The sequence below is a fragment of the Pseudorca crassidens genome, chromosome 3 (assembly GCF_039906515.1).
Source record: "Pseudorca crassidens isolate mPseCra1 chromosome 3, mPseCra1.hap1, whole genome shotgun sequence".
In the NCBI taxonomy this organism is placed as follows: domain Eukaryota; kingdom Metazoa; phylum Chordata; class Mammalia; order Artiodactyla; family Delphinidae; genus Pseudorca; species Pseudorca crassidens.
In genome coordinates, this window is record NC_090298.1 from 124,467,124 (window position 1) to 124,492,543 (window position 25,420).

The window sequence follows — 25,420 nt, forward strand, 5'->3', positions numbered from 1 at the left end:
TTCTTTGTATTTAATTTTTGATAGTTTGATTAATATGTGTCTTGACGTGTTTCTCCTTGGATTTATCCTGTATGGGATTCTTTACACTTCTGGGATTTGATTGACTATTTCCTTTCCCATGTTAGGGAAGTTTTCAACTATAATCTCTTCAAATATTTTTACAGACTCTTTCTTTTTCTCTTCTTCTGGGACCTCTATAATTCAAATGTTGGTGCATTTAATGTCCCTGGGTTCTCTGAGACTGTCCTCAATTCTTTTCATTCTTTTTTCTTTATTCTGCTCTGTAGTAATTATTTCCACTATTTTATCTTCCAGGTCACTTATCTGTTCTGCCTCAGTTATTCTGCTATTGATTCCTTCTAGAGAATTTTTAATTTCATTTATTGTATGTTTACCATTGTTCGCTTGCTCTTTAATTCTTCTAGGTCCTTGTCAAACGTTTCTTGTACTCTCTCCATTCTATTTCCAAGATTTTGGATCAGCTTTACTCTCATTATTCTGAATTCTTTTTCAGGTAGACTGCCTGTTTCCTCTTCATTTGTTTGGTCTCGTGGGTTTTCACCTTGCTCCTTCATTTGCTGCATATTTATCTGTCTTCTCATTTTGTTTAACTTACTGTGTTTGGGATCTCCTTTTTGCAGGCTGCAGGTTCGTAGTTCCCGTTGTTTTTGGTGTCTGTTCCCAGTAGGTGAGATTGGTTTAGTGCCTTGTGTAGTCTTCCTTGTGGAAGGGACCGGTGCCTGTGTTCTGGTGGGTGGGGCTTCCCAGACCAGGGCTCGAACCCACATGTCCTGCATTGGCAGGTGGATTCTTAACCACTGCACCACAAAGAAAGCCCAAAAGAATATACTTAATTTTTTTGTTTTTGTTGTTTCATCTGCAGAATAGCAATAATACTGCTCTTCTTGTTTCATAAGGTTAATCATTTAACAAGCCTTCATAAAATGTTGTAAAGTGTGTTCATGCTCTAGATAAGCAAGGTTTACAGTGCTATTAATGTTGTCTACTACAGTACATTTTAAAGAAATGTGCTTCTATGATCCTTTTCAACTTTCCTGCATCTAATATAATCTTAATGCCCTTTACACATCATTTAAATGTCTATTTGCTCTTTACTACACCTATGATTTTATTTGTTCTCAAATATAGCCACACCATTATATTTGCTGAGTGATCAAAGGGATCTTCTGGTAGATGAGTTTCAGGATGTAACTATTCCAAATGTCTGTAGCTCAAGATAATAAGGAAGCATTCCTTGACACATGAAATAAATACCCTAGCTTGGATTAATGCCAATCATCATTGCAAAGGCCAATTTTAATGAGGATGGGACCCTGCCCTGAGTATATATATGTGTATTTGGCAGACTGCTTTTTCTCTCTTTCTCTCTGAACTTCTTGCCTCAGAACAGCATCTCTCTACTACCCTCATTCATCATCACTATGAAGAGCATCACTGCTTTTGTCATCCTTGCTCCAGCAGCCACTACATGGGTTGTCACTCCACCTGGTAAGTTAGGATTCCTTTTTAATATTCATACAACGTTAACTGCAACATATTCAGCCTTCAGTAATTATAGAATGTTAAAGTCAAAAGAAAATTTAGAAGACATCTATTTTGATTGGTCTAATCAACAGAGTGGGGGTGAATCAGACTTTGAGGAAGAGGAAGAGGAAGAGAGACTGAGAAGAATAAAAGGATTGTGAGCTTTCTGCTCAGTTCCTCATCGGGATCTCTCAGGTTTCTGACTTGGCCTTTCAGAAACCACCTATACAACTTTGAGACCATAACTCCAACTCTACCTTGGGCATGCCCACAGGATCTCCTGGACAGCCCTTTCTCCAATGACCAGAGATTCCCCCTACCACCTCATTTTTTTTTTGTTTTTGGTCAGAATCATATATCTCTGACTTCCCCCCGAGTTGGCCCTGAGTAAAGAAGTGACCTCTTTTAGGTCTGGCCTGGGCAAGGGATGTTGGGAAATGGGTTTTAGTTACTGTGAACAATGAATTCAGCTTTGCATTTCTAACTGTGGAATTTTCTATTTCTCCAATTCCTTCTCTCGAAATGAATCTCGTCCTACTCTCTTCTGGCCATCAAGCAATAGGGACAGAGGTGAGTACCTTTTCGGCATGCTCTTGGCAAAAATGAAATCAGAGCTAATGTGTAAATGAGTCATGAAAGTAGCTAAACTGACTCACAGTGGGCTGAAATAATTCCCTAGGATATAAAACTGTTCCTACTGTACTTTCCTGGTGGTGTTTCTTTCTTTAAAGGTTACAAAATGAATCTCCTTGCAAAAGGAGAAGAGCAGATAAAGTAAAGTTTTACCTTTTGGTAGCATTTTAAACTTTTCTCAGTATTTTTCACATTCATTATCCACTGGACTCTCATTATAACCCTAAAAAGAGAGATTAATATTTCCTTCTTAAACTGCTAATTCTCATTTAAGGACTATTCTAGGTCTGATTTATTTTTGCAGCACAGCACCTGGGCCATAAAAGATCTTCTAGACATGTTTGCTGAAAAGTTAAAGAGACTAGTACTCTTTCCACTCTCTTCTCCCTCTTTACCATCTCAATATGAGAATGACGCAGAATTGAAGGAAGAGAATGTAGGGTATTATTTTTCTTCCAATTACAGGTGGACTGCACCAAATACAACAGAAAAAGTGCCAGGATTGCATGCACAAGGGAATGGAGACCATTATGTGACATAGATCAGAAAACTCACAGTAATGAATGCATGTTTTGTATGCTAAATCAGTAAGTACAGTACTCAATTTGGAGCCCTGTTTTGCTTTTATGATCACAAAATTCACATTGGCCAAAATCTGCTTGGTTTTTAAAAACATGGTTTTACAAACCTTACCTTTTGTCATGATCCTCCAGTACTCTTTGGACATTGCTTTGTTTTGAAAAAATAGCTATATGTAAGGATATATATGTGTATATATTTCTTTGCTGTCCAGCCAAATTCTCATTTATAGTCTACAATGTCCCTCAGATTAGCTGCTACATATAGACATTTTTATTCCCACATTACATTTAAGGAAACTGGGTCTCAGGTGGGAAATATATTCTTGGTCAAAGTTTCATGAATCTCCTGTGTTACATCTTTCTTATCACTTAGTGGAAACTCAGAAGACAGCTGTCTATATTTGGGCTGTTAGCCATGGACACTGTTATAAGACTGATCTATCCTTCATACCCCAGAGGAGAATCATGTTGCTTCTCTGATTGTCTGGAGAGGTCTAGGGAAGAGAATGAAAGCCCAAACGCAGAGTTGGAATTAGTTGGAATCCTCACCACCACCAGCCCCATCCATTATATATTAAGTCCTCACTATAAACAACATCTCAGCTTCTAGGAGATTTTAAGAATGGTTATTACCAGCCATTCCAACAACTTTCTTTTTTTTTTCATTCCAACAACTTGAATTCACTCCTTTCTGATTAGTAGTTAAAATCATGGGCTTTTTATGCTAAAAACCCTGCAGAAAGTAGGCACAGAGGGAACTTTCCTCAACATAATAAAGGCCATATATGACAAACCCACAGCCAACATCGTCCCCAATGGTGAAAAACTGAAAGCATTTCCACTAAGATCAGGAACAAGACAAGGTTGCCCACTCTCACCACTCTTATTCAACATAGTTTTGGAAGTTTTAGCCACAGCAATCAGAGACAAAAAAGAAATAAAAGGAATCCAAATCGGAAAAGAAGTAAAGCTGTCACTGTTTGCAGATGACATGATACTACACATAGAGAATCCTAAAGACGTTACCAGAAAACTACTAGAGCTAATCAATGAATTTGGTAAAGTAGCAGGATACAAAATTAATGCACAGAAATCTCTGGCATTCCTATACACTAATGATGAAAAATCTGAAAGTGAAATCAAGAAAACACTCCCATTTACCACTGCAACAAAAAGAATAAAATATCTAGGAATAAACCTACTTAAGGAGACAAAAGACCTGCATGCAGAAAATTATAAGACACTGATGAAAGAAATTAAAGATGATACAAATAGATGGAGAGATATACTATGTTCTTGGATTGGAAGAATCCACACTGTGAAAATGACTCTACTACCCAAAGCAATTTACAGATTCAATGCAATCCCTATCACACTACCACTGGCATTTTTCACAGAACTAGAACAAAAAATTTTGCAATTTGTATGGAAACACAAAAGACCCCGAATAGCCAAAGCAGTCTTGAGAATGAAAAACGGAGCTGGAGGAAACAGCCTCCCTGACTTCAGACTATACTACAAAGCTACAGTAATCAAGACAGTATGGTACTGGCACAAAAACAGATTGATAGATCAATGGAACAGGATAGAAAGCCCAGAGATAAACCCACACACATAGGGTCACCTTATCTTTGATAAAGGAGGCAGGAATGTACAGTGGAGAAAGGACAGCCTCTTCAATAAGTGGTGCTGGGAAAACTGGACAGGTACATGTAAAAGTATGAGATTAGATCACTCCCTAACACCATACACAAAAATAAGCTCAAAATGGATTAAAGACCTAAATGTAAGGGCAGAAACTATCAAACTCTTAGAGGAAAACATAGGCAGAACACTCTATGAAATAAATCACAGCAAGATCATTTTTGACCCACGTCCTAGAGAAATGGAAATAAAAACAAAAATAAACAAATGGGACCTAATGAAACTTAAAACCTTTTGCACAGCAAAGGAAACCATAAACAGGACCAAAAGACAACCCTCAGAATGGGAGAAAATATTTGCAAATGAAGCAACTGACAAAGGATTAATCTCCAAAATTTATAAGCAGCTCATGTAGCTCAATAACAAAAAAACAAACAACCCAATCCAAAAATGGGCAGAAGACCTAAATAGACATTTCTCCAAAGAAGATATACAGACTGCCAACAAACACATGAAAGAATGCTCAACATCATTAATCATTAGAGAAATGCAATGAAATATCATCTCACACCATTCAGAATGGCCATCATCAAAAAATCTAGAAACAATAAATGCTGGAGAGGGTGTGGAGAAAAGGGAACACTCTTGCACTGCTGGTAGGAATGTGAATTGGTACAGCCACTATGGAGAACAGTATGGAGGTTCCTTAAAAAACTACAAATAGAACTACCATATGACCCAGCAATCCCACTACGGGGCACAGACCCTGAGAAAACCATAATTCAAAAAGAGTCATGTACCAAAATCTTCATTGCAGCTCTATTTACAATAGCCCAGAGATGGAAACAACCTAAGTGTCCATCATTGGATGAATGGATAAAGAAGATGTGGCACATACATACGATGGAATATTACTCAGCCATAAAAAGAAATGAAATTGAGCTATTTGTAATGAGGTGGATAGACCTAGAGTCTGTCATACAGAGTGATGTAAGTCAGAAAGAGAAAGACAAATACCGTATGCTAACACATATATATGGAATTTAAGAAAAAAAATGTCATGAAGAACCTAGGGGTAAGACAGAAATAAAGACACAGACCTACTAGAGAATGGACTTGAGGATATGGGGAGCAGGAAGGGGAAGCTGTGACAAAGCAAGAGAGAGTCATGGACATATATACACTGCTAAACGTAAGGTAGATAGCTAGTGGGAAGCAGCCGCATAGCGCAGAGAGATCAGCTCGGTGCTTTGTGACCGCCTGGAGGGGTGGGATAGGGAGGGTAGGAGGGAGGGAGACGCAAGAGGGAAGAGATATGGGAACATATGTATATGTATAACTGATTCACCCTGTTATGAAGCAGAAACTAACACACCATTGTAAAGCAATTATACTCCAATAAAGATGTAAAAAAAAAAAAAAAAAATCATGGGCTTTGGTGTCATACATCTGGATTAGAATCCAGGCTGCAGTTTGTAGATCTGTGACATTAGGCAAATACCCAATTCGCTGCACAATTCTGTATTCAGTAAGACAGAAATTATAATAGTGTTTAGGATTCACTGTGATAAAACATGTCAAACCTTAGCTAAGCAGCTGACAAAGAGTGAATACTCAAAGAAATAAACTCTTCTTCCTTTTTATAATTTTCCTCCTTTTCTAGACCTTCTGAAAATTTACAAATATAATAGCAAGTGTTATCCAAAATAAAGTCTCTCAGGATATGCAAATTCATGCCCTAATAAAACCATCAGAGACTGAAGACTGAGATGGTATTGATTATATTATCTCATATCTTCTTTTTAGAAGGAAGAAATCTAATACTCAGAAAGGAGAAATGACTATAACAAAATTACATAAACTGTAAATGCCAGAGATGTATGTGTGCATATTTTCTTTTAAAACTGCAGAAATGTTTGCACACTATATTATGCTTTTGATTTCCATCTGAATATTCATGGACTATTTTAAAAGTGCCCAATCTCCTTTTAATGTTGGTCTTATTTTTTATATTTTTATTTGTTTGCAAAATGATCATCTATCAAGGATGTTAATGGTAAATATCAGCTAACTAGGGTAGAATATTAACCAGCACTCTTCATTCTTAGTTCAGGTCGGACAACACAAAATGACATATGACTATGTTTTACTCTGTAGATTATGAAATATCAAATAACTGTATGACCCATTCAATAAAATCTACTTTTCCAGACAGAAAGGATCTCAACTCAGGAAACTTCATGATGATGAAGTGTAAGTAAGTATAGTATATATACTATATATATACTGTATATATACTATAGTATATATACTATATATATACTATAGTATATATACAGTATATATATATGTATATATATAGTAAGTATACACAGAAATTTTATTTATTCTTAATATAAAATGTTTTAACAATTTCTCACTTTCATCGAGAAAAAGTGTTTTCAGATATGTATTCTAGAAATGATCTATGACTATGAGTAGTCATAGATAAGACACCTGACCAGCCTAAACACAAAACCTAAAGTATAATTTATTTACCCAGAGGAAGACTCCACAAACTTTATTCGTAGCCCTTAACTGGAGCAGATTGATATACATGTGGTTATTTTCTAATACTGCAACTAATTAGCAGGTTAAGAAAAGAACATTAGGGACTTAAGAACACTAATAACAGTAAAAAAGTTATTTAAAAAGCACAAAAAAAATTCAAGAACACAAAAGTAGAGATAATTTAGGGGTAAGGAGCTATGTGAGTGGAAAGTCAATAATTTTAATAGAGTTTGAAATGTGATACTGTAAGAGAACGGCAAACATGGGGTTGTGGTAGTAACGACAGTTCATTTTAAGGATGGGCACCTAACCCATTGTGGTGGGTGAGGGAGAGAAATGCGGCCATGAAACTGTTGCAAAAGTAAAATGATATTTGAAGGAGAAGTAGCGGTCAGTCTGATGGATGAAGTGGGTAAGGGCATGCAAAGTAGGATAAATATGAGAAGCAAAGGCACAGGGATGTTCAGGAGCAGGAAACACTGGGAATTCAGTCCTTAAATTCAGCTGGGATAAAAGGCAGAGCAGATGAGACTGGAGAGATAAGCATGGGTCATGAGGGGGCTTTCTGTTGATGGAATCAGTTAAATATTTGAACAAGATCAGATTTGGTTTCTAAAAATATCACTCTGGCAACAATGTGGAGGGTGAGTGAGGGTGCTGTTAGTCATATAATGAGCTAGTGTATTAGTATGCCAGGCTGCCATAACAAAATTCAGATCTTCCTCCATTTAGGATGGGGTTATATCCCGATAAACCCATCATAAATTGAAAATATCATACATGCACCTAACGTACCAGCCTCGCCTACCTTAAATGTGCTCAGAACACTTACATTAGCCTACAGTTGGGCAAAATCATATAACACACAGCCTATTTTATAAAGTAATAAGGTGTTGAATATCTCATGTAATTTATTGAATACTGAAAAAGTGAAAAACAGAATGGTTGTATGGGTACAGAATGGTTGTCAACATACGGATTGTTTACCCTGGTGACTGTATGGCTGACTTGGGTGCTATGGCTCACTGCTCAGCATCACAAGAGAGTATTGTACTGCTTATCACTAGCTCAGGGAAAGATCAAATTTCAAAGTACAGTTTCTACTAAATGCATATTGCTTTCACATCACCATAAAGTCAAAAAATTGTTATTTGAACCATCATAAGTAGGGAACTGTCTATACCACAGATTGGGTGACTTAAACAATAGGAATTTATATTCTCACAGTTCTAGAAGTCCAAGATCAAGGCACCAGAAGATCTGGTGCTAGGTAAGAGCCCACTTTCAGGTTCACAGTCTACTATCTTCTTGCTGTGTCTTCCCATGGTAGAAGGGGCAAGGTTGCTCTCCGGACACTGTTTCATAAGGGCACTAATGCCATTCATGAGGGCTATGCCTTCACGACCTAATCATCTCTGAAGAGTTCTACCTCCTAATACCATCACATTGAGGATTGACTACAACATATGAATTCTGGGGGATTATAAATATTCAGGCAGTAACACATGCGAGACCTTTAGGATGACGGTCATGCTAGCTCATGACTGGAATGGTGGGCACATGGGTGTTGACCCTGTAATAATAAATAATTTGCTTAACTATAAACAACAACAATGACAAAGTCTACATATTGTAGAGTGGATATATTGTAGAGTACATTATATAACCTATGTTTTAAAAATATATGTAATTATACAATAATTACATAATTTTCTTTTTTAACCTATAAATTGAAAAAGTGAGTTTACTTACATAAACTCTGCTTTTGTCTAAACAAAATTTTCCTAGGCAGATATGCAAGTCTGGACAATGTTGTCCTGTGGCTTCAATAAAAAACCCTGAGAAGGGAAAGACTTTCCCCTATGGTCCAGGGTGGGACCGATCACTTGTATGGTGGCTTTCCTGTGATGGAGAAACGGCTCTGAGGACCTAAAGAATGGCAGATTAGTACTGTGGTGGAGTGATAATTGGTTAAAGAATGGACTAGACTGTGAAAGTTCTATGGTTTGGGCAGTGGAATTGACTTTCCTTTCTACTGGAGAACACGCAGTCTTAGGTAAAATCCTGTGAAGGATTTTCACATCCCTAATGGTGGTAAGAATCTGCTTTGGCCACACACCTATGGTCAATTAACCTTCAACAAATGAGTCAAGAATGTACAATGGAGAAAAGACAGTCTCTTCACTGAGTGACACTGGGAAAATTGGACAGCTACGTGTAAAAGAAAAAAATTAGAACATTCTCTAACATCATATACAAAAATAAACTCAACATGGATTAAAGACCTAAATGTAAGACTGGATACTATAAAACTCTTGGAGGAAAACATAGGCAGAACACACTTTGACATAAATTGCAGTAATATGTTTTTGGACCCATCTCCTAGAGTAATGAAAATAAAAGTAAAAATAAATGAATGGGACCTAATTAAACTTAAAAGCTTCTGCATGGCAAAGAAAACTATAAACAAAATGAAAAGACAACCTGCAAAATGGGAGAAAATATTTGCAAATGATGCTACTGACAAGGGATTAATTTCCAAAATATACAAACAGCTCATATAGCTTAATATCAAAAACAAAACAAAAAAAGAAAAAAACTCAATCAAAAGATGGGCAGATGACCTAAACAGACATTTCTCCAAAGAAGACATAGAGATGGCCAACAGGCACGTGAAAAGATGTTCAACATTGCTAATTATTAGCGAAATGCAAATCAAAACTACAATGAGCTATCACCTCACACAAGTCAGAATGGCCATCATTAAAAATGCTGGAGAGGGTGTGGAGAAAAGAGAACCCTCCTACACTGTTGGTGGGGATGCAAATTGGTGCAGCGACTACAGAGAACAGTATGGAGGGTTCTTAAAAAACTAAAAATAGAGCTACCATATGATCCAGCAATCCCACTTCTGGGCATATATCTGGGCAAAACTATAATTCAAAAAGACACACATCCCTAAGTTCACAGTAGCACTATTCACAATAGCCAAAATATGGAAACAATCTAAAGGTCCACTGACAGATGAATGGATAAAGAAAATGTGGTACATGTGTACAATGGAATACTACTCAGCCATAAAAATTAATAAAGTAATACCATTTGCAGCAACATGGATGTACCTAGAGATTATCATATTAAGTGAAGTCAGGTAGAGAAAGATAAATATCACATGATATCACTTGCACATGGAATCTAAAAAAAAAATGATACAAATGAACTTGTTTAAAAAACAGAAACAGACACAGAAAACAAACTTACGGTTACCAAAGGGGAAAGGGTGGGGGAGGGATAAATTAGGAGTTTCAGATTAACAGATACACACTGCTATATACGAAAGAGATAAACAACAAGGACCCACTGTATAGCACAGGGAACAATATTCAACAACTTGTAATAACCTATAATGGAAAAGAACCTGAAAAAGAATATATATATATGTATTATAATATATATATATATATATATAACTGAATCACTTTGCTGTACACCTGAAACTAACACAACATTGTAAATTAACTATACTTCAATAAAAAATAAACTTAAAAAAAAAGAATCTGCTTTGGACTGTAGAGTGAGGAGTTGGTTTTTTTAAATATTCGTTTGAGGTGACACTGGAACATACAAACTGAATTACTTCATAGCTAGGAATAGGAGCCTGACATCTAGGAACAAAGCCCCAAATTGTAGCTTCTGGAATTCAACCATGGGTATGAGAGATGATGAGGAAGTCAAAGACTAAGGATTCTTTGAGGAAGATGGGATCCCTCAGTCTCATTTACTCTCCTCTCCCAATATTAGTTCAACTGGAATTTGGAAAAGCTAAAAATATTTTAGCTTGATTTTTTCCTATGTTTTTCTTTTTCTTCTATGTATTTTCCTCTATGTATTTAATCTACAGGATTAAATACTGTTTGTAGACCTCTCTCTGTTATCTTATTTTTGCAACTATTAAACAGGGTCACATATTGATAATATGCAATTCCTTTTATCTTAGGAAAGTCTGCTTCACTTTTACCTAGTCAAGATATTGGATCTGTGGAAATTATTGTTTGATTTCTCATTGCTGTTATGGATGAGTATCAGAGGGGCCATGATTCATACTGGAATGTCACAAGAGTCAGGAAACTCAAATGTTAAAATCTGCTTCTTCAAGTCTGCCTTCCATGAGTAATTATTTGTTTAATAATATTCTCCTGCCAAGGTATAAGCTCCATTAAGGTCAAGAATATGCCATTCTTTTTCACGGCTGTATTTCCAGTGCCCATACAACTCCTGACAAACCAGAATCCCAGACAGTAGAAGGCCTACGGGAACTCATTTAACCAGTGATACCCTGCTAATAACAAAATCTGTGACAAAGCAAAGTTGAGAAAAATGTAAATTATTTATTATCAGGTGGGAAGTAATTTCACGCTCATTATTACCTTTGAATACTCATACAATGCAATCAATCTGTGGCTCTGAGCCTATAAAGCCCATATCAGTAGCGGAGGCAGGCAGTTTTCCAAGCTGTTTAAATGTTAGCTCACTTAAACCTCCAAAGAGTTCCTTAAGGAAGGTTTGATTACCCCATTGTGAAAATGGGAAAATTCCGTCCAGAGAGGAAAAATTACTTTTCAAGTTGACAAAAATATTGTAACTTGATCTTTTGCTTTTATGTCCAGAATCCTTCCTAAACAATGGGATGCCTCTACCTCGCTGAACTGGGAGATGACTGATTTACTTAGGAAGATGACAGGGTATTTTCAGATTGTTCCATATTAGACTTACAGAGCCCACAGGTTGGATGAAAACCACTTCTTTCATATTCTAAGTGACCCAGGTCCTTTCTGGAAGTTTCCAGTAGGTCTGTTTTTAGGCTTTTATTGAAATGAAGTAATGAGACAAATTAACTGAGGTAAATAAAAATTTGTTCATTCCAGTATTGTTAAGAATAATGAAATTGAAATCAGCCTAATTGAGCAACTATGGAAGAATATGAATATAATAAAAATCCATATATGTGATAGAATATGACACTAGGCATCTAAATTCATGTTCTATATGACTATATTTAAAGATCAAGAAAATGTCACAGTACATTTCTAAGTCAAAAAAGTGTAAAACAATATATACTACAAAAATTTGATCAAATATGACAAGAACATGTATATGTGTTCATTTCTGTGTATGTATATATAGATTTTTTTTAAAAAACTGGAATGATATAATTCAATACAGTTTATGTTTCACAGTTATCTATGGGTTTTGAGGTTTCTTGTCTTTTTATTTCTTTTCTAATATTTCTACTTTTTGAATTTTCTAAACTTGTATTTCCTTGACATAAGAAGAATTGCTTTTTAAAAAATGTAACATAGAGGCAGGAAGTTCAGAAATTAGGAGGAAACCCAGCTCTGATAAGGTATCTTCCTTGTTACAAAGCTGCAAAGGTTTGGATTGCTACAGGACAAGGCTGGACCCACTGCAAATGGCATCCACAGACTTCATCTGTCACTGCAACCTCCTCTCTTCCTCAGCTGTTTCCACATTTTTCATTCTGGCCAAAGGCACTAATTATTGTCGTGGAACATTCGATACTTCTATGCTCTTTCCTACTGTGGTATGTTTCTTCTGCTATTGCCTCTTTGGATTGCCCACCCAGGGCTGCCCTGGCCAGCGATCCGTTCCCACCACCCAAGTCTTGTAGGCATCTCTGTACTCCCTTCCCCAGCACCTCCTGCTGAGTTTGTCTTTGACTCATCCTAAATGTTTGGCCTCCCAGGGCCTGCTCAGCCCAGCACACAATGCATCAGTGTCTTCCCTCTCCTACACAGCTATTCTATCCCCTCTTGAGGCTCTAACACATGCTCCTTAAAGGAGAGGCACCAGCCACAAAGAATTACATTACATCTCACTTCCTTTCTGAGGTGAGTCAACCTGGGTACACGTGGTAGGGAGAGTGGGCATCTGGCATTGTGTTCTGATACAGCTGGATCTTCCACTGTTGAAGCTCCATTCCTAAAGTAATCCAGGGAAGATGTCAGGAAGAGATGGGGATGTATTTAGAAAAACATGGAGTCATAGACTGTCTCAGGAGCGGGCCGAGCAGACAGCTCTGGACATTGTGCCAGGAGCCTCCAGACATCCTGGAGAGTGGAGCACTGTGGAAACATCTCAGTGTCTCAGATAACAAATATCACACCATAGCATAAAGGCAAGTTCATGTACATTACCTATCAACATATGCTACAGAGCAGAGAAAAAGGTCTCTAGGACATAGGGAGGACCAGGTCACTTTTGCAGGAACAGGAAGACAGGGAGAGTTCAATGTGGTCCTTGGTCAGGACCTGGAACCTCCATATACCATTCTTTAGGGTCAGAAAGGCTGCTACAAGGAAAGGCAATCCCAAGGGAGGATCTGCTCACTGAATTTGCTCACTGAATTCTGGATGAAATACCTTGGGAACTCCTGTGAGATAGAGTATTTCTTTTTTTCTCCCTATGCAGTCTCTCAGAATGCTCCAAGAGGGTTTAGCTTTCCGAGTCAGAAGATTCTCAGCACAGCCAAGTAGGCCTGGAGTATTAGAAATCTTTGTCTTAATCTCAAGAGGCAATCTCTGCTTCATGACCAAGTACAGACCTGCTTCCTCTATTGAGAAGCCCTTGTTGTCTAGAAGCCTCTAGCAGCCTCATCATTTTCTTTGTATCCCTTCAAATAAAAAAATTTTGAGAGAATCATCAGGTAAGGTGCCTTTTCAAGACACTTAAAATATCTCCATCCTAACATAATACAGTTATTCCCAAACAGTAACCTCTGATTTACTTCTGTCTTCTAAGTAGTCACAGGTCTGTCACTGAGATCTATACATTTATTTATAACTAACCAAAGTTTATTCCTGAGCATTTGTTCTCGGAGAAGGAGCATACAATATGTATACTGGAGATGAATATTCACTTCAGAAGTGGTCTTAATATCCTGATAACCTCTTCTTTTGTGATTGTATCAAAAGGCAACATCCTGAAGCAGTATCTCAGAGAATTATTCTAAGGACACGCCAGGAGGAAAAGTGGCCAAATCCTTCCCAGTACTCTGCTCACTTCTGTTCTTCATCGTGATACATTTGACGTTACCTTCTGGTGAGTAATGTAGCTGTTTTGCGCAGGGATGTAAGGTTGATTGCTGGGCTGTGACATGATAATCTAGAAGAGAATGCTTTGAGATTTTTGTGTATATATATTTTATTAAGTGTATCATTTTACTATATTATATATCTGTATATATAGAGAGACAGACAATGGAGTGTGATCAAAAAAAAAAAAAAAAGGCTCTGGGCCAATGGGCAGGGGCCTTAGCTTTCCCATCTATTAATGCAGACTATAAGACCTAACTCGTGGGGACCAGGGGCTTGGGCGACTGGGTGAGGTAACGTGTGAAAGTGACTGGCAATATGCCTCCAAGACAGTGCATCACAAAAATTCAGAACTTTTGAAAATGCTCTGCCATATATTTGACTGGGTCATTATCTTTTGTGTCCTTTTTTAGAGAAGTCATGTAGAGCGACCTAGCTTCAAAGACTGAAGCGCTTAGTTTTCTTACATATCTGCCATGAATTCTTGGGCATTTCATAAGATATGGGGATTGGGTTAAAAGATCTCTTTAAAGTTCTAGCATTTCTTAATTTCTTTCATATATTGGCTGTCAGCTCTGAATCCTCTCAAGCCCAGGCTAATTACTGTTAATCAAAAAATTATTTGGTACACTGGACTGGCAGTGATGCACCTATATAGTCTTCTGTTGATTATCTACCAGGAGTAAAAGAGTTACCCCACATTTAAAAAAATGAATGAATATACGTATAAATGAAATAATGTTTTCAATTATTGCAAGCTTTCTGGGTACTACATAAAACTCTTTTATTCTGTCAACAAATTAAGCTATGACTTACCAGATACTAGATTCTTTAACTATTTTCATTTGTTATGGTTTCAGGCCCTCCACACTGGTGGCCACCACATGGAAATATTAAGGTAATTTTCCTCTAAATTTCCTGGGAACGAGACTCTGAGTTTTCTTTGGAATTACTATTTTAGAACCTTACTGAGGCAAGTGATGTTCTTCAATGTCACATGAATGTGGCAGGTACACTGTAGGTATAGGAGCTCAGAGGAGAGTAATCCAAACTGGGACCCAAGCTGAGATTTGGTCATAGGTATACCACAGAGCCCTCGGTAGTGCCTGGAAAATGTTTATGGACACTGGCGGTTGCCAGGGGACAGGGCAGGTTCTTATATGCCCACAGACTTGGGCATAACATGGTTTCTGCTCTGGAGGGGCTCACAGTTTGGTGGAAAGAATGCTCCTAACTGCCCTGTGATACGCAGAGAATGCCTATGGGAGTTGTGAATGGCAAACGCCAACTCTAAGTTATAGACTGAGGAAATGTGAAGGAACAGGAAATCTCTGAACAGAGCCTCAAATTCTGTTTCCAACTTGTATGAGGGCAAAGTGACAGAGACACCTTTTTCATTTTCAGCTATACCTCTGAGCACTGAATATATTGTGGGGTAAAATAAATGTTTAATAAATGGGGGAAATAGTGAAATGAAAGATTGTTTTGGTTTTTTGATGTGGATTTGCATCACTGTACTCCTTCACTTCAGGAGCACTTGCACTTTAAGCTTTTGTCTCATTAGTAAATTTTAAATTTTACTTCTTAAAAAAATATATTCATGAGTTGACTGGTGAGAAAGATGTTTTGAGGGCAGCTTGGCCTTCAAGGGACGCAGAGATCAGAGTGTAGAACCTGTTAGAGGCTATAGCTCCAGCAAAAAAGTCTATAGAATTTGTCCAGGATTTATACTCTAGTCTCATAGAGTTGAGTCCTAGAGTTTTCCTCTTAAGAAGGTTGCCTGCAAGAGTAGTCCTCCACTTGTCCATAAATTTATAAACAAAAATAACCTTACTCATTCTTACTTATTTTCTCATGAAGCTTACAAAAATAGCCAGAAAAAACGAAGAGAGTGACTGTTTTTATAGTAAATTCTATAAATAATTCTATAAATAAAAGAAATAGGATGGTACAATAGAGAATATCTTTTGAAAGTAGAGATACTACTATCAACAATGTGGTCAGTGAAGGCTTCTTGGGCATGGGGATATCTGAGATGTGAAGGGTGAGAAGGAGCCACCCAGATGGAGAGCAGTGAGGAAGATTTACCTACTTGAGTCACTGATTAAAGACTTGTGTGACTGGAACACAGAGAGGGAGGGAGGGGGCGCAGCAGATGTTATAGTTACACAGCAGATGAATACATAGCCTACTCACCCGATGAATATACATCCTACTCTAAAGAGAAAGAAAAGCTATATTTAAAGATGATACTAATTACTCTTGCTATTATTTGACTATATTCATTCAGTTTGAACTATTTAAAATCTTATTCATTTTGCACATATTTATAGAGCAAGACTAAGTGCCAATATATGTGCTGGACACACAAAGGTTAGTCTAATCAGAAACAGACCTTACCCTTATGGGCTTATAATTCTTTGGAGTGTGGAATTAGTCAAATAATTGTATAAATGCTTTATTACACACTGATTAGAGATACTAAAAAAGGAATGGAAAGTTGAGATTGTATTTTGGGAACTCTCTGAGAAAGTAGGTCATAACTTGAGCTCTGAAGGCAGAATGAGTTTAGGTTCAAGAAAAAGACAATACATTTGATGGGGGGGTCGTGACAAACCACAAGACTCTGAGATGGAGGGACTATGGAGCACTTGAAGCAAAAACAAAACAAAATTTTTAAAAAGACAAAAAAAAACATGGAAAATGGCAAAGAGCAAGGTGGTATAAGACAAGGTTGGAAAAGTCAGAAGGGTACAGATCACATAGGGTCTTTTAGCTTATACTAAGAAGAAATTTTTTATGTGCAGTGAAATGCAATTAAAAGAGCATAAGTACAGGAATAACATGATTCAATGGACATTTAAATTACAGAAATTAGAGGCTACAGAGGAAAAGAGAAAGTGGAGGGAGTAGTTGGGTGACAGACAGATGGTGGTGACCTGGCCATGGTGCTGGTGTTGGATAAGGGAAGAAGGGAGAAGAGCTCAAATATGATCCCTCTTTCTCTAAATAGCCCAAACTCCTACCCACCTTGTATTAGAGGTACTTTATCTACCTATTGTATGGTAATCATAGAGCCCCTGAGACTATCATGGTCAAGCTCAATCATCCCAGAGTCACTGCTCTCAAGCCATCACTGATACCAACATTGCAAGCAGACATGGGTTCTGGTCCCACTGAGACATGCCCCTTCCTTTGTTTTCAGTTTTCCCTACAAAATCAGGGAGTTATTCTAAATGATCTCATGTTTCACACCTTCAAGATAAGAGTTAGCCTGGAGATATTTTTAGTAGATAAGATGTGATAAATATTTTAAGTCAAGGCATATAGATTTCAGTGAAACATCTTTTCCAATTATGGGGCTTCAGTTTCCTTAGCTGAGTTACCACAGAAAATCTCTAAGACTAATTCCAGGTCAAATAGTCTGAGAATAAAGGAGATTGAGAGAGAAGCTAAATTTCCCAAATCTGTCCTGTTAACGCACTCTTCCTTTTCCCACTATAGCATAGCAGGCCTCCTTTCTCTCTTCCTGTCAGGAGGTCCTGACAACAAGGGCATCACGTACGTTGTTAGCTGATGGACATACGTGGGTTCCGGTTCCCTTGCTTTGTGGAGGGGGAAGCTAGAGAGCTTTTGTCAGACTAGGATATGATTCTATGTTTAGATTTTCCTAGTAAAGTCCAGGGGTGTCTGTGAGTGTAATTCTAATCATATCATTCTTTTCAACTCAATTTCAGGTGAAATGTCCATATAAGAAAGTAGATTGAGTTGGTTCAATGGAACAGTGAACCCCTGCCCTGGTATATATCAACCCATCTGTGGCAACAATTTGGTAACCTATGAAAATCCCTGCATCTTGTGTGTTGAGAGCATGTGAGTAATACTGGGAGAAAAGAAGAGAACAATGAAAAAGCTTAGTGCAAGGTGATTACCTCTTCTACCAAGTACAACAGCCTTGAAGCCAGGAATTTGCTCCAGTTTGCTCAGATAATAATCAGTCCCTGCTCAGGAGAACATGTGGCAATACAAAGCCCACTGGAGTAGAAAGCAGATTCGCTGTACTCAGTAGTGTTTGCTAGGCCCTTTCTTCTCTCAGCCTTCTCATTCCCATATGCCAATTGATAAGATTTTTTTTCACTTGAAGCTTTAAATATCTCTTTGAGTCCTTAAAATTCTTTGATTTTAAAACAAACTATACTTTTGCCTTCTCTCAGATATCTTCAACTTCATATGTGTCTGAAACTCTGAGCTAGGGTAGGTGACTATAAAGTTTGGGTCCTCTGGCTAGTTTAGTTTTTGGATTTATGTGACATGATTATCAGTGATTAGACACTAAGTCTCACTAAACTGTGGCTTCAGGGTTGATCTCTGTATAAGACAGTGAAGTTCACAGGGAGAAAAACTCTCCCCGTGGCACCAGACTGAAGCCCTCCACCCAATGATCATTTTGTAATTTTCACAAAGAGCAATGAGACAGGAATGTGTAAACCTCAGGCCACGCCCACTAATGAGGAATTCAGTCAAAGTGTAAGAGTATTGACAGAGTAAGATGAGGACTGATATGCCTCATATATCATAAGCTGAGGCCTGATTAAGTAACTTATTTTCAAAGAGCTTATAATATAGGTCATAATATCTTCAGTGGCATCTTGGAATCATGGAAGGATAACAGGGTAGGAAATCCAATAACCTGGCTTTTGTCTGTAATCAATGTCCTTTATGTTCTTAGTTTCCTCAAATATAAAATAAGGGTGATAGATAATTTTGCAAGTATTTTTGTAGCTCTGACATTATATTAATGAAATATTTATTCTGATTCTTCCTTCAGGAAATCTCAGGGAAAAATTAATTTCTGCATGATGGAAAATGCTGAGTGGACTCAGACATGAAAGAAGTACCTTTTTTTTATCTTTCCATTGAGAAAATCCTTCTCTTGCAACTCACCCCTCCTTAGATGTGTTCTTAGTGACAGAGAGCTACCCCTAGTGAACTTGTAGACCTCTCCCCTCATTGATTCGCTGCCTTCCATATTCTCCCTAATAAATAAACTTTTCTGAAAGTCTCATTTAACATGGGTCTCAGATCCATATCTCAAGCCTCAGAAGTAGAACAAAATGAACATTTGAGCCAAAGGTCAGAGACAAACACAGGGCTTAATCAGGTCTCTGATACTGTAAACTGTGGAATAACCTATCAATATGTAAAGGCTCCTGGTTGTCTTCCAAAGAACACAACAGAAATTTCTTCCATATTCCTTCAGAATTAAAAATAAATATATATTAATAGGAAATGTGCCTAAAATAACCAGCTGAGCTTCCCCTCGCAGCTGTAACCAGAGTAGTCATCCATCTACCAGCTCTAGTTTGTCTAAGACAGACTTGGAATAGAAAAAGTACACCCTGGGAGAGTGCTCTAAGCTTTCACAGCTCTTGTCTGAGAGGAAATTGCTATCTAGAAATTAAATGAAGGTATAAGAGCATTCTCAGAACTACCAGTCTTGCCTGAACCAAGATGGCAGAGTAGAAGGACGTACTCTCACTCCCTCTTGCGAGAACACCAGAATCACAACTAGCTGCTGGACAATCATCGGCAGGAAGACACTGGAACTCACCAAAAAGATACCCCACATCCAGAAACAAAGGAGAAGCCACAGTGAGACGGTAGGAGGGGCGCAATCACAGTAAAATCAAATCCCATAAATGCTGGTGGGTGACTCACAGACTGGAGAACACTTATACCACAGAAGTCCACCCAGTGGAGTGAAGGTTCTGAGCCCCACATCAGGCTTCCCAACCTGGGGGTCCGGCAACAGGAGGAGGAATACCTAGAGAATCACACTTTGAAGGCTAGTGGAATATGATTGCAGGACTTCAACAGGACTGGGAGAAACAGAGACTCCACTCTTGGAGGGCACACACAAAGTAGTGTGTGCATCGGGACCCAGGGGAAGGAGCAGTGACCTCGGAGGAGACTGAACCAGACCTACCTGCTAGGGTTGGAGGGTCTCCTGCAGAGGCAGGGGAGGCTGTGGCTCACCATGGGGACAAGGACACTGGCAGCAGAAATTCTGGGAAGTACTCCTTGGTGTGAGCCCTCCCAGAGTTTTCCATTAGCCCCACCAAAGAGCCCAGGTAGGCTCCAGTGTTGGGTGGCCTCAGGCCAAACAACCAACAGTGAGGGTACCCAGGCCCACCCATCAGCAGTCAAACGGATTAAAGTTTTACTGAGCTCTGCCCACCACAGCAACACTCAGCTCTACCCACCACCAGTCCCTCCCATCAGGAAACTTGCACAAGCCTCTTAGATAGCCTCATCCACCAGAGGGCAGACAGCAGAAGCAAGAAGAACTACAATCCTGCAGCCTGTGTAACAAAAACCACATCCACAGAAAGATAGACAAGATGAAAAGGCAGAGGGCTATGTACCAGATGAAGGAACAAGATAAAACCTCAGAAAAATAACTAAATGAAGTGGAGATAGGCAACCTTCTAGAAAAAGAATTCAGAGTAATGATAGTGAAGATGATCCAGGACCCTGGAAAAAAGAATGGAGGCAAAGATCGAGAAGATGCAAGAAATGTTTAACAAAGACTTAGAAGAATTAAAGAACAAATAAACAGAGATGAACAATACAATAAATGAAATGAAAACTACACTAGAAGGAATCAATAGCAGAATAACTGAGGCAGAAGAATGGATAAGTGACCTGGAAGACAGAAGGGTGGAATTCACTGCTGCGAAACAGACTAAAGAAAAAAGAATGAAAAGAAATGAAGACAGCCTAGGAGACCTCTGGGACAACATTAAATGCAAAAACATTCGCATTATAGGGGTCCCAGAAGGAGAAGAAAGAACCCGACAAAATATTTGAAGACATTATAGTCGAAAACTTCCCTAACATATGAAAGGAAATAGCCACCCAAGTCCAGGAAGCGCAGAGAGTCCCATACAGGATAAATCCAAGGAGAAACACACCGAGACACACAGTAATCAAATTGGAAAAAATCAAAGACAAAGAAAAATTATTGAAAGCAGCAAGAGAAAAACAACAAATAACATACAAGGGAACTCCCCATAAGGTTGACAGCTGAGTTCTCAGCAGAAACTCTACAAGCCAGAAAGGAGTGGCATGATATACTTAAAGTGATGAAAGGGAAGCACCTACAACCAAGATTACTCTACCCAGCAAGGATCTCATTCAGATTCAATGGAGAAATCAAAAGCTTTACAGACAAGCAACAGCTAAGAGAATTCAGCACCACAAAACCAGCTCTACAACAAATGCTAAAGGAACTTCTCTAAGTGGGAAACACAAGTGAAGAAAAGAACCTACAAAAACAAACCCAAAACAATTAAGAAAATGGTAACAGGAACATACATATTGATAATTACCTTAAACGTGAATGGATTAAATGCTCCAACCAAAAGACACAGGCTCGCTGAATGGATACAAAAACAAGACCCATGTATATGCTGGCTACAAGAGACCCACGTCAGACCTAGGGACACATACAGACTGAAAGTGAGGGGATGGAAAAAGATATTCCATGCAAATGGAAATCAAAAGAAAGCTGGAGTAGCAATACTCATATCAGATAAAATAGACTTTAAAATAAAGGAAGTTTATAAATAAAGAGACAAAGAAGGACACTACAAAATGATCAAGGGATCAATCCAAGAAGAAGATATAACAATTATAAATATATATGCACCCAACATAGGAGCACCTGAATACATATGGCAACTGCTAACAGCTATAAAAGAGGAAATCGACAGTAACACAATAATAGTGGGGCACCTTAACTCCTCACTTACACCAATGGACGGATAATACAAAATGAAAATAAATAAGGAAACAGAAGGTTTAAATGACACAACAGACCAGATAGATTTAATTGATATTTATAGGACACTCCATCCAAAACCAGATTACACTTTCTTCTCAAGAGCGCACAGAACATTCTCCAAGATAGATCACATCTTGGGTCACAAATCAAGCGTGAGTAAATTTAAGAAAATTGAAATCATATCAAGCATCTTTTCGGACCACAAGGCTATGAGATTAGAAATGAATTACAGGGAAAAAAACGTAAAAAACACGAACACATGGAGGCTAACAATACATTACTAAATAACCAAGAGATCACTGAAGAAATCAAAGAGGAAATCAAAAAATACCTAGAGACAAATGACAATTAAAACACTATGATCCAAAAGCTATGGGATGCAGCAAAAGCAGTTCTAAGAGGGAAGTTTATAGCTATACAAGCCTACCTCAAGAAACAAGAAAAATCTCAAGTAAACAATCTAAACTTTCACCTAAAGGAACTAGAGAAAGAACAAACAAAACCCAAAGTTAGCGGAAGGAAAGAAATCATAAAGATCAAAGCAGAAATAAATGAAATAGAAACAAAGAAAACAAGAGCAAAGATCAATAAAACTAAAAGCTGGTTCTTTTTTTTTTTTTTTTTTGAGGTACACGGGCCTCTCACTGCTGTGGCCTCTCCCATTGCGGAGCACAGGCTCTGGATGCGCAGGCTCAGCGGCCATGGCTCATGGGCCCAGCTGCTTCGCGGCATGTGGGATCTTCCCGGACTGGGGCACAAACCCGCGTCCCCTGCATCGGCAGGCAGACTCTCAACCACGGCGCCACCAGGGAAGCCCTAAAAGCTGGTTCTTTGAGAAGATAAACAAAGTTGATAAACCACTAGCCAGACTCATCAAGAAAAAGACGGAGAGGACTCAAATCAATAAAATTAGAAATAAAAAAGGAGAAGTTACAACAGACACCATAGAAATACAAAGCATGCTAGAGACTACTACAAGCAACTCTATGCCAATAAAATGGATAACCTGGAAGAAAAGGACAAATTCGTAGAAAGGTATAACCTTCCAAACTGAACAAGGAAGAAACAGAAAATATGAACAGACCAATCACAAGTAATGAAATTGAAACTGTGATTAAAAATCTTCCAATAAACAAAAGTCCAGGACCAGATGGCTTCACAGGTGAATTCTATCAAACATTTAGAGAAGAGCTAACACCTAACCTTCTCAAACTCTTCCAAAAAATTGCAGAGGAAGGAACACTCCCAAACTCATTCTATGAGGCCACTATCACCCTGATACCAAAACCAAAGATTCTACAAAAAAAAGAAAATTACAGACCAATATCACTGATGAATACAGATGCAAATATCCTCAACAAAATAGTAGCAAACAGAATCCAACAACACATTAAAAGGATCATACACCATAATCAAGTGGGATTTATCCCAGGGATGCAAGGATTCTTCAATATACGCAAATCAATCAATGTGATATACCATATTAACAAATTGAAGAAGAAAAACCATATGATCTTCTCAATAGATGCAGAGAAAGCTTTTGACAAAATTCAACACCCATTTATGATAAAATCTCTCCAGAAAATGGGCATAGAGGGAACCTACCTCAACATAATAAAGGCCATATATGACAAACCCACAGCAAACATCATTCTCAATGATGAAAAACTGAAACCATTTCCTCTAACATCAGGAACAAGGCAAGGATGTCCACTCTCACCACTATTATTCAATATAGTTTTGGAAGTCCTAGCCACGGCAATCAGAGAAGAAAAATAAATAAAAGGAATCCAAATAGGAAAAGAAAAACTGTCACTGTTTGCAGATGACATGATACTATACATACAGAATCCTAAAGGTGCCACCAGAAAACTACTAGAGCTAATCAATGAATTTGGTAAAGTGGCAGGATACAAAATTAATGCACAGAAATCTCTTGCATTCCTATACACTAATGATGAAAAATCTGAAAGAGAAATTAAGGAAACATTCCCATTTACCATTGCAACAAAAAGAATAAAATACCTAGGAATACACCTACCTAGGGAGACAAAAGACCTGTATGCAGAACACTATAAGACACTGATGAAAGAAATTAAAGATGATACCAACAGATGGAGAGATATACCATGTTCTTGGATTGGAAGAACCAATACTGTGAAAATGACTATACTACCCAAAGCAATCTACAGATTCAATGCAATCCCTATCAAATTACCAATGACATTTTTTACAGAACTAGAACAAAAAATCTTAAAACTTGTATGGAGACACAAAAGATCCCGAATAGCCAAAGCAGTCTTGAGGGAAAAAAACAGAGCTGGAGGAATCAGACTCCCTGACTTCATACTATACTACAAAGCTGCAGTAATCAAGACAATATGGTACTGGCACAAAAACAGAAACATAGATCAATGGAACAAGATAGAAAGCACAGAGACAAACCCACGCACCTATGGTCAACTAATCTATGACAAAGGAGGCAAGGATATACCACGGAGAAAAGACAGTCTCCAATAGGTGGTGCTGGAAGAACTTGACAGCTACATGTAAAATGAAATTAGAATGAATGAAATTACAACACTCCCTAACACCATACACAAAAATAAACTCAAAATGGATTCGAGACCTAAATGTAAGACCAGACACTATAAAACTCTTAGAGGAAAATATAGGAAGAACACTCTTTGACATAAATCACAGCAAGATCTATTTTGACCCACCTCCTAGAAAAATGGAAATAAAAACAAAAATAAACAAATGGGACCCAATGAAACTTCAAGGCTTTTGCACAGCAAAGGAAACCATAAACAAGACGAAAAGACAACCCTCAGAATGGGAGAAAATATTTGCAAACGAATCATCAGACAAAGGATTAATCTCCAAAATATATAAACAGCTCATGCAGCTCAATATTAAAAAAAAAACAACCCAATCCAAAAATGGGCAGAAGACCTATATAGACATTTCTCTGAAGAAGACATACAGATGGCCAAGAAGCACATGAAAAGCTGCTCTACATCACTAATGATTAGAGAAATGCAAATAAAAACTACAATGAGGCATCACCTCACACCAGTTAGAATGGGCATCATCAGAAAATCTACAAACAACAAATGCTGGAGAGGGTGTGGAGAAAAGGGAACCCTCTTGCACTGTTGGTGGGAATGCAAATTGATACAGCCACTATGGAGAACAGTATGGAGGTTACTTAAAAAACTAAGAATAGAATTACCATGTGATCCAGCAATCCCACTACTGGCCATATACCCAGAGAAAACCATAATTCAAAAAGACACATGCACCCCAATGTTCATTGCAGCACTATTTACAATAGCTAGGTCATGGAAGCAACCTAAATGCCCATCAACAGACGAATGGATAAAGAAGATGTGGTACGTGTATACAATGGAATATTACTCAGCCATGAAAAGGAACGAAACCGGGTCATTTGTGGAGACGTGGATGGATCTAGAGTCTGTCATACAGAGTGAGGTAAGTCAGAAAGA

The 25,420-nt window shown here is 38.0% G+C and overlaps 1 protein-coding gene across 1 annotated transcript; it reads left to right on the forward strand.

Moving 5' to 3' along the window:
* The first annotated feature begins 1,442 nt into the window (after positions 1 to 1,442).
* On the forward strand, positions 1,443 to 18,938 carry SPINK14 (serine peptidase inhibitor Kazal type 14 (putative)). The gene is given in 7 exon segments (XM_067730232.1): positions 1,443 to 1,702; positions 13,963 to 14,070; positions 14,918 to 14,963; positions 17,803 to 17,824; positions 17,827 to 17,938; positions 18,894 to 18,916; positions 18,919 to 18,938. Coding segments are annotated over 7 exon segments (591 nt in total).
* Positions 18,939 to 25,420: the final 6,482 nt, after the last annotated feature.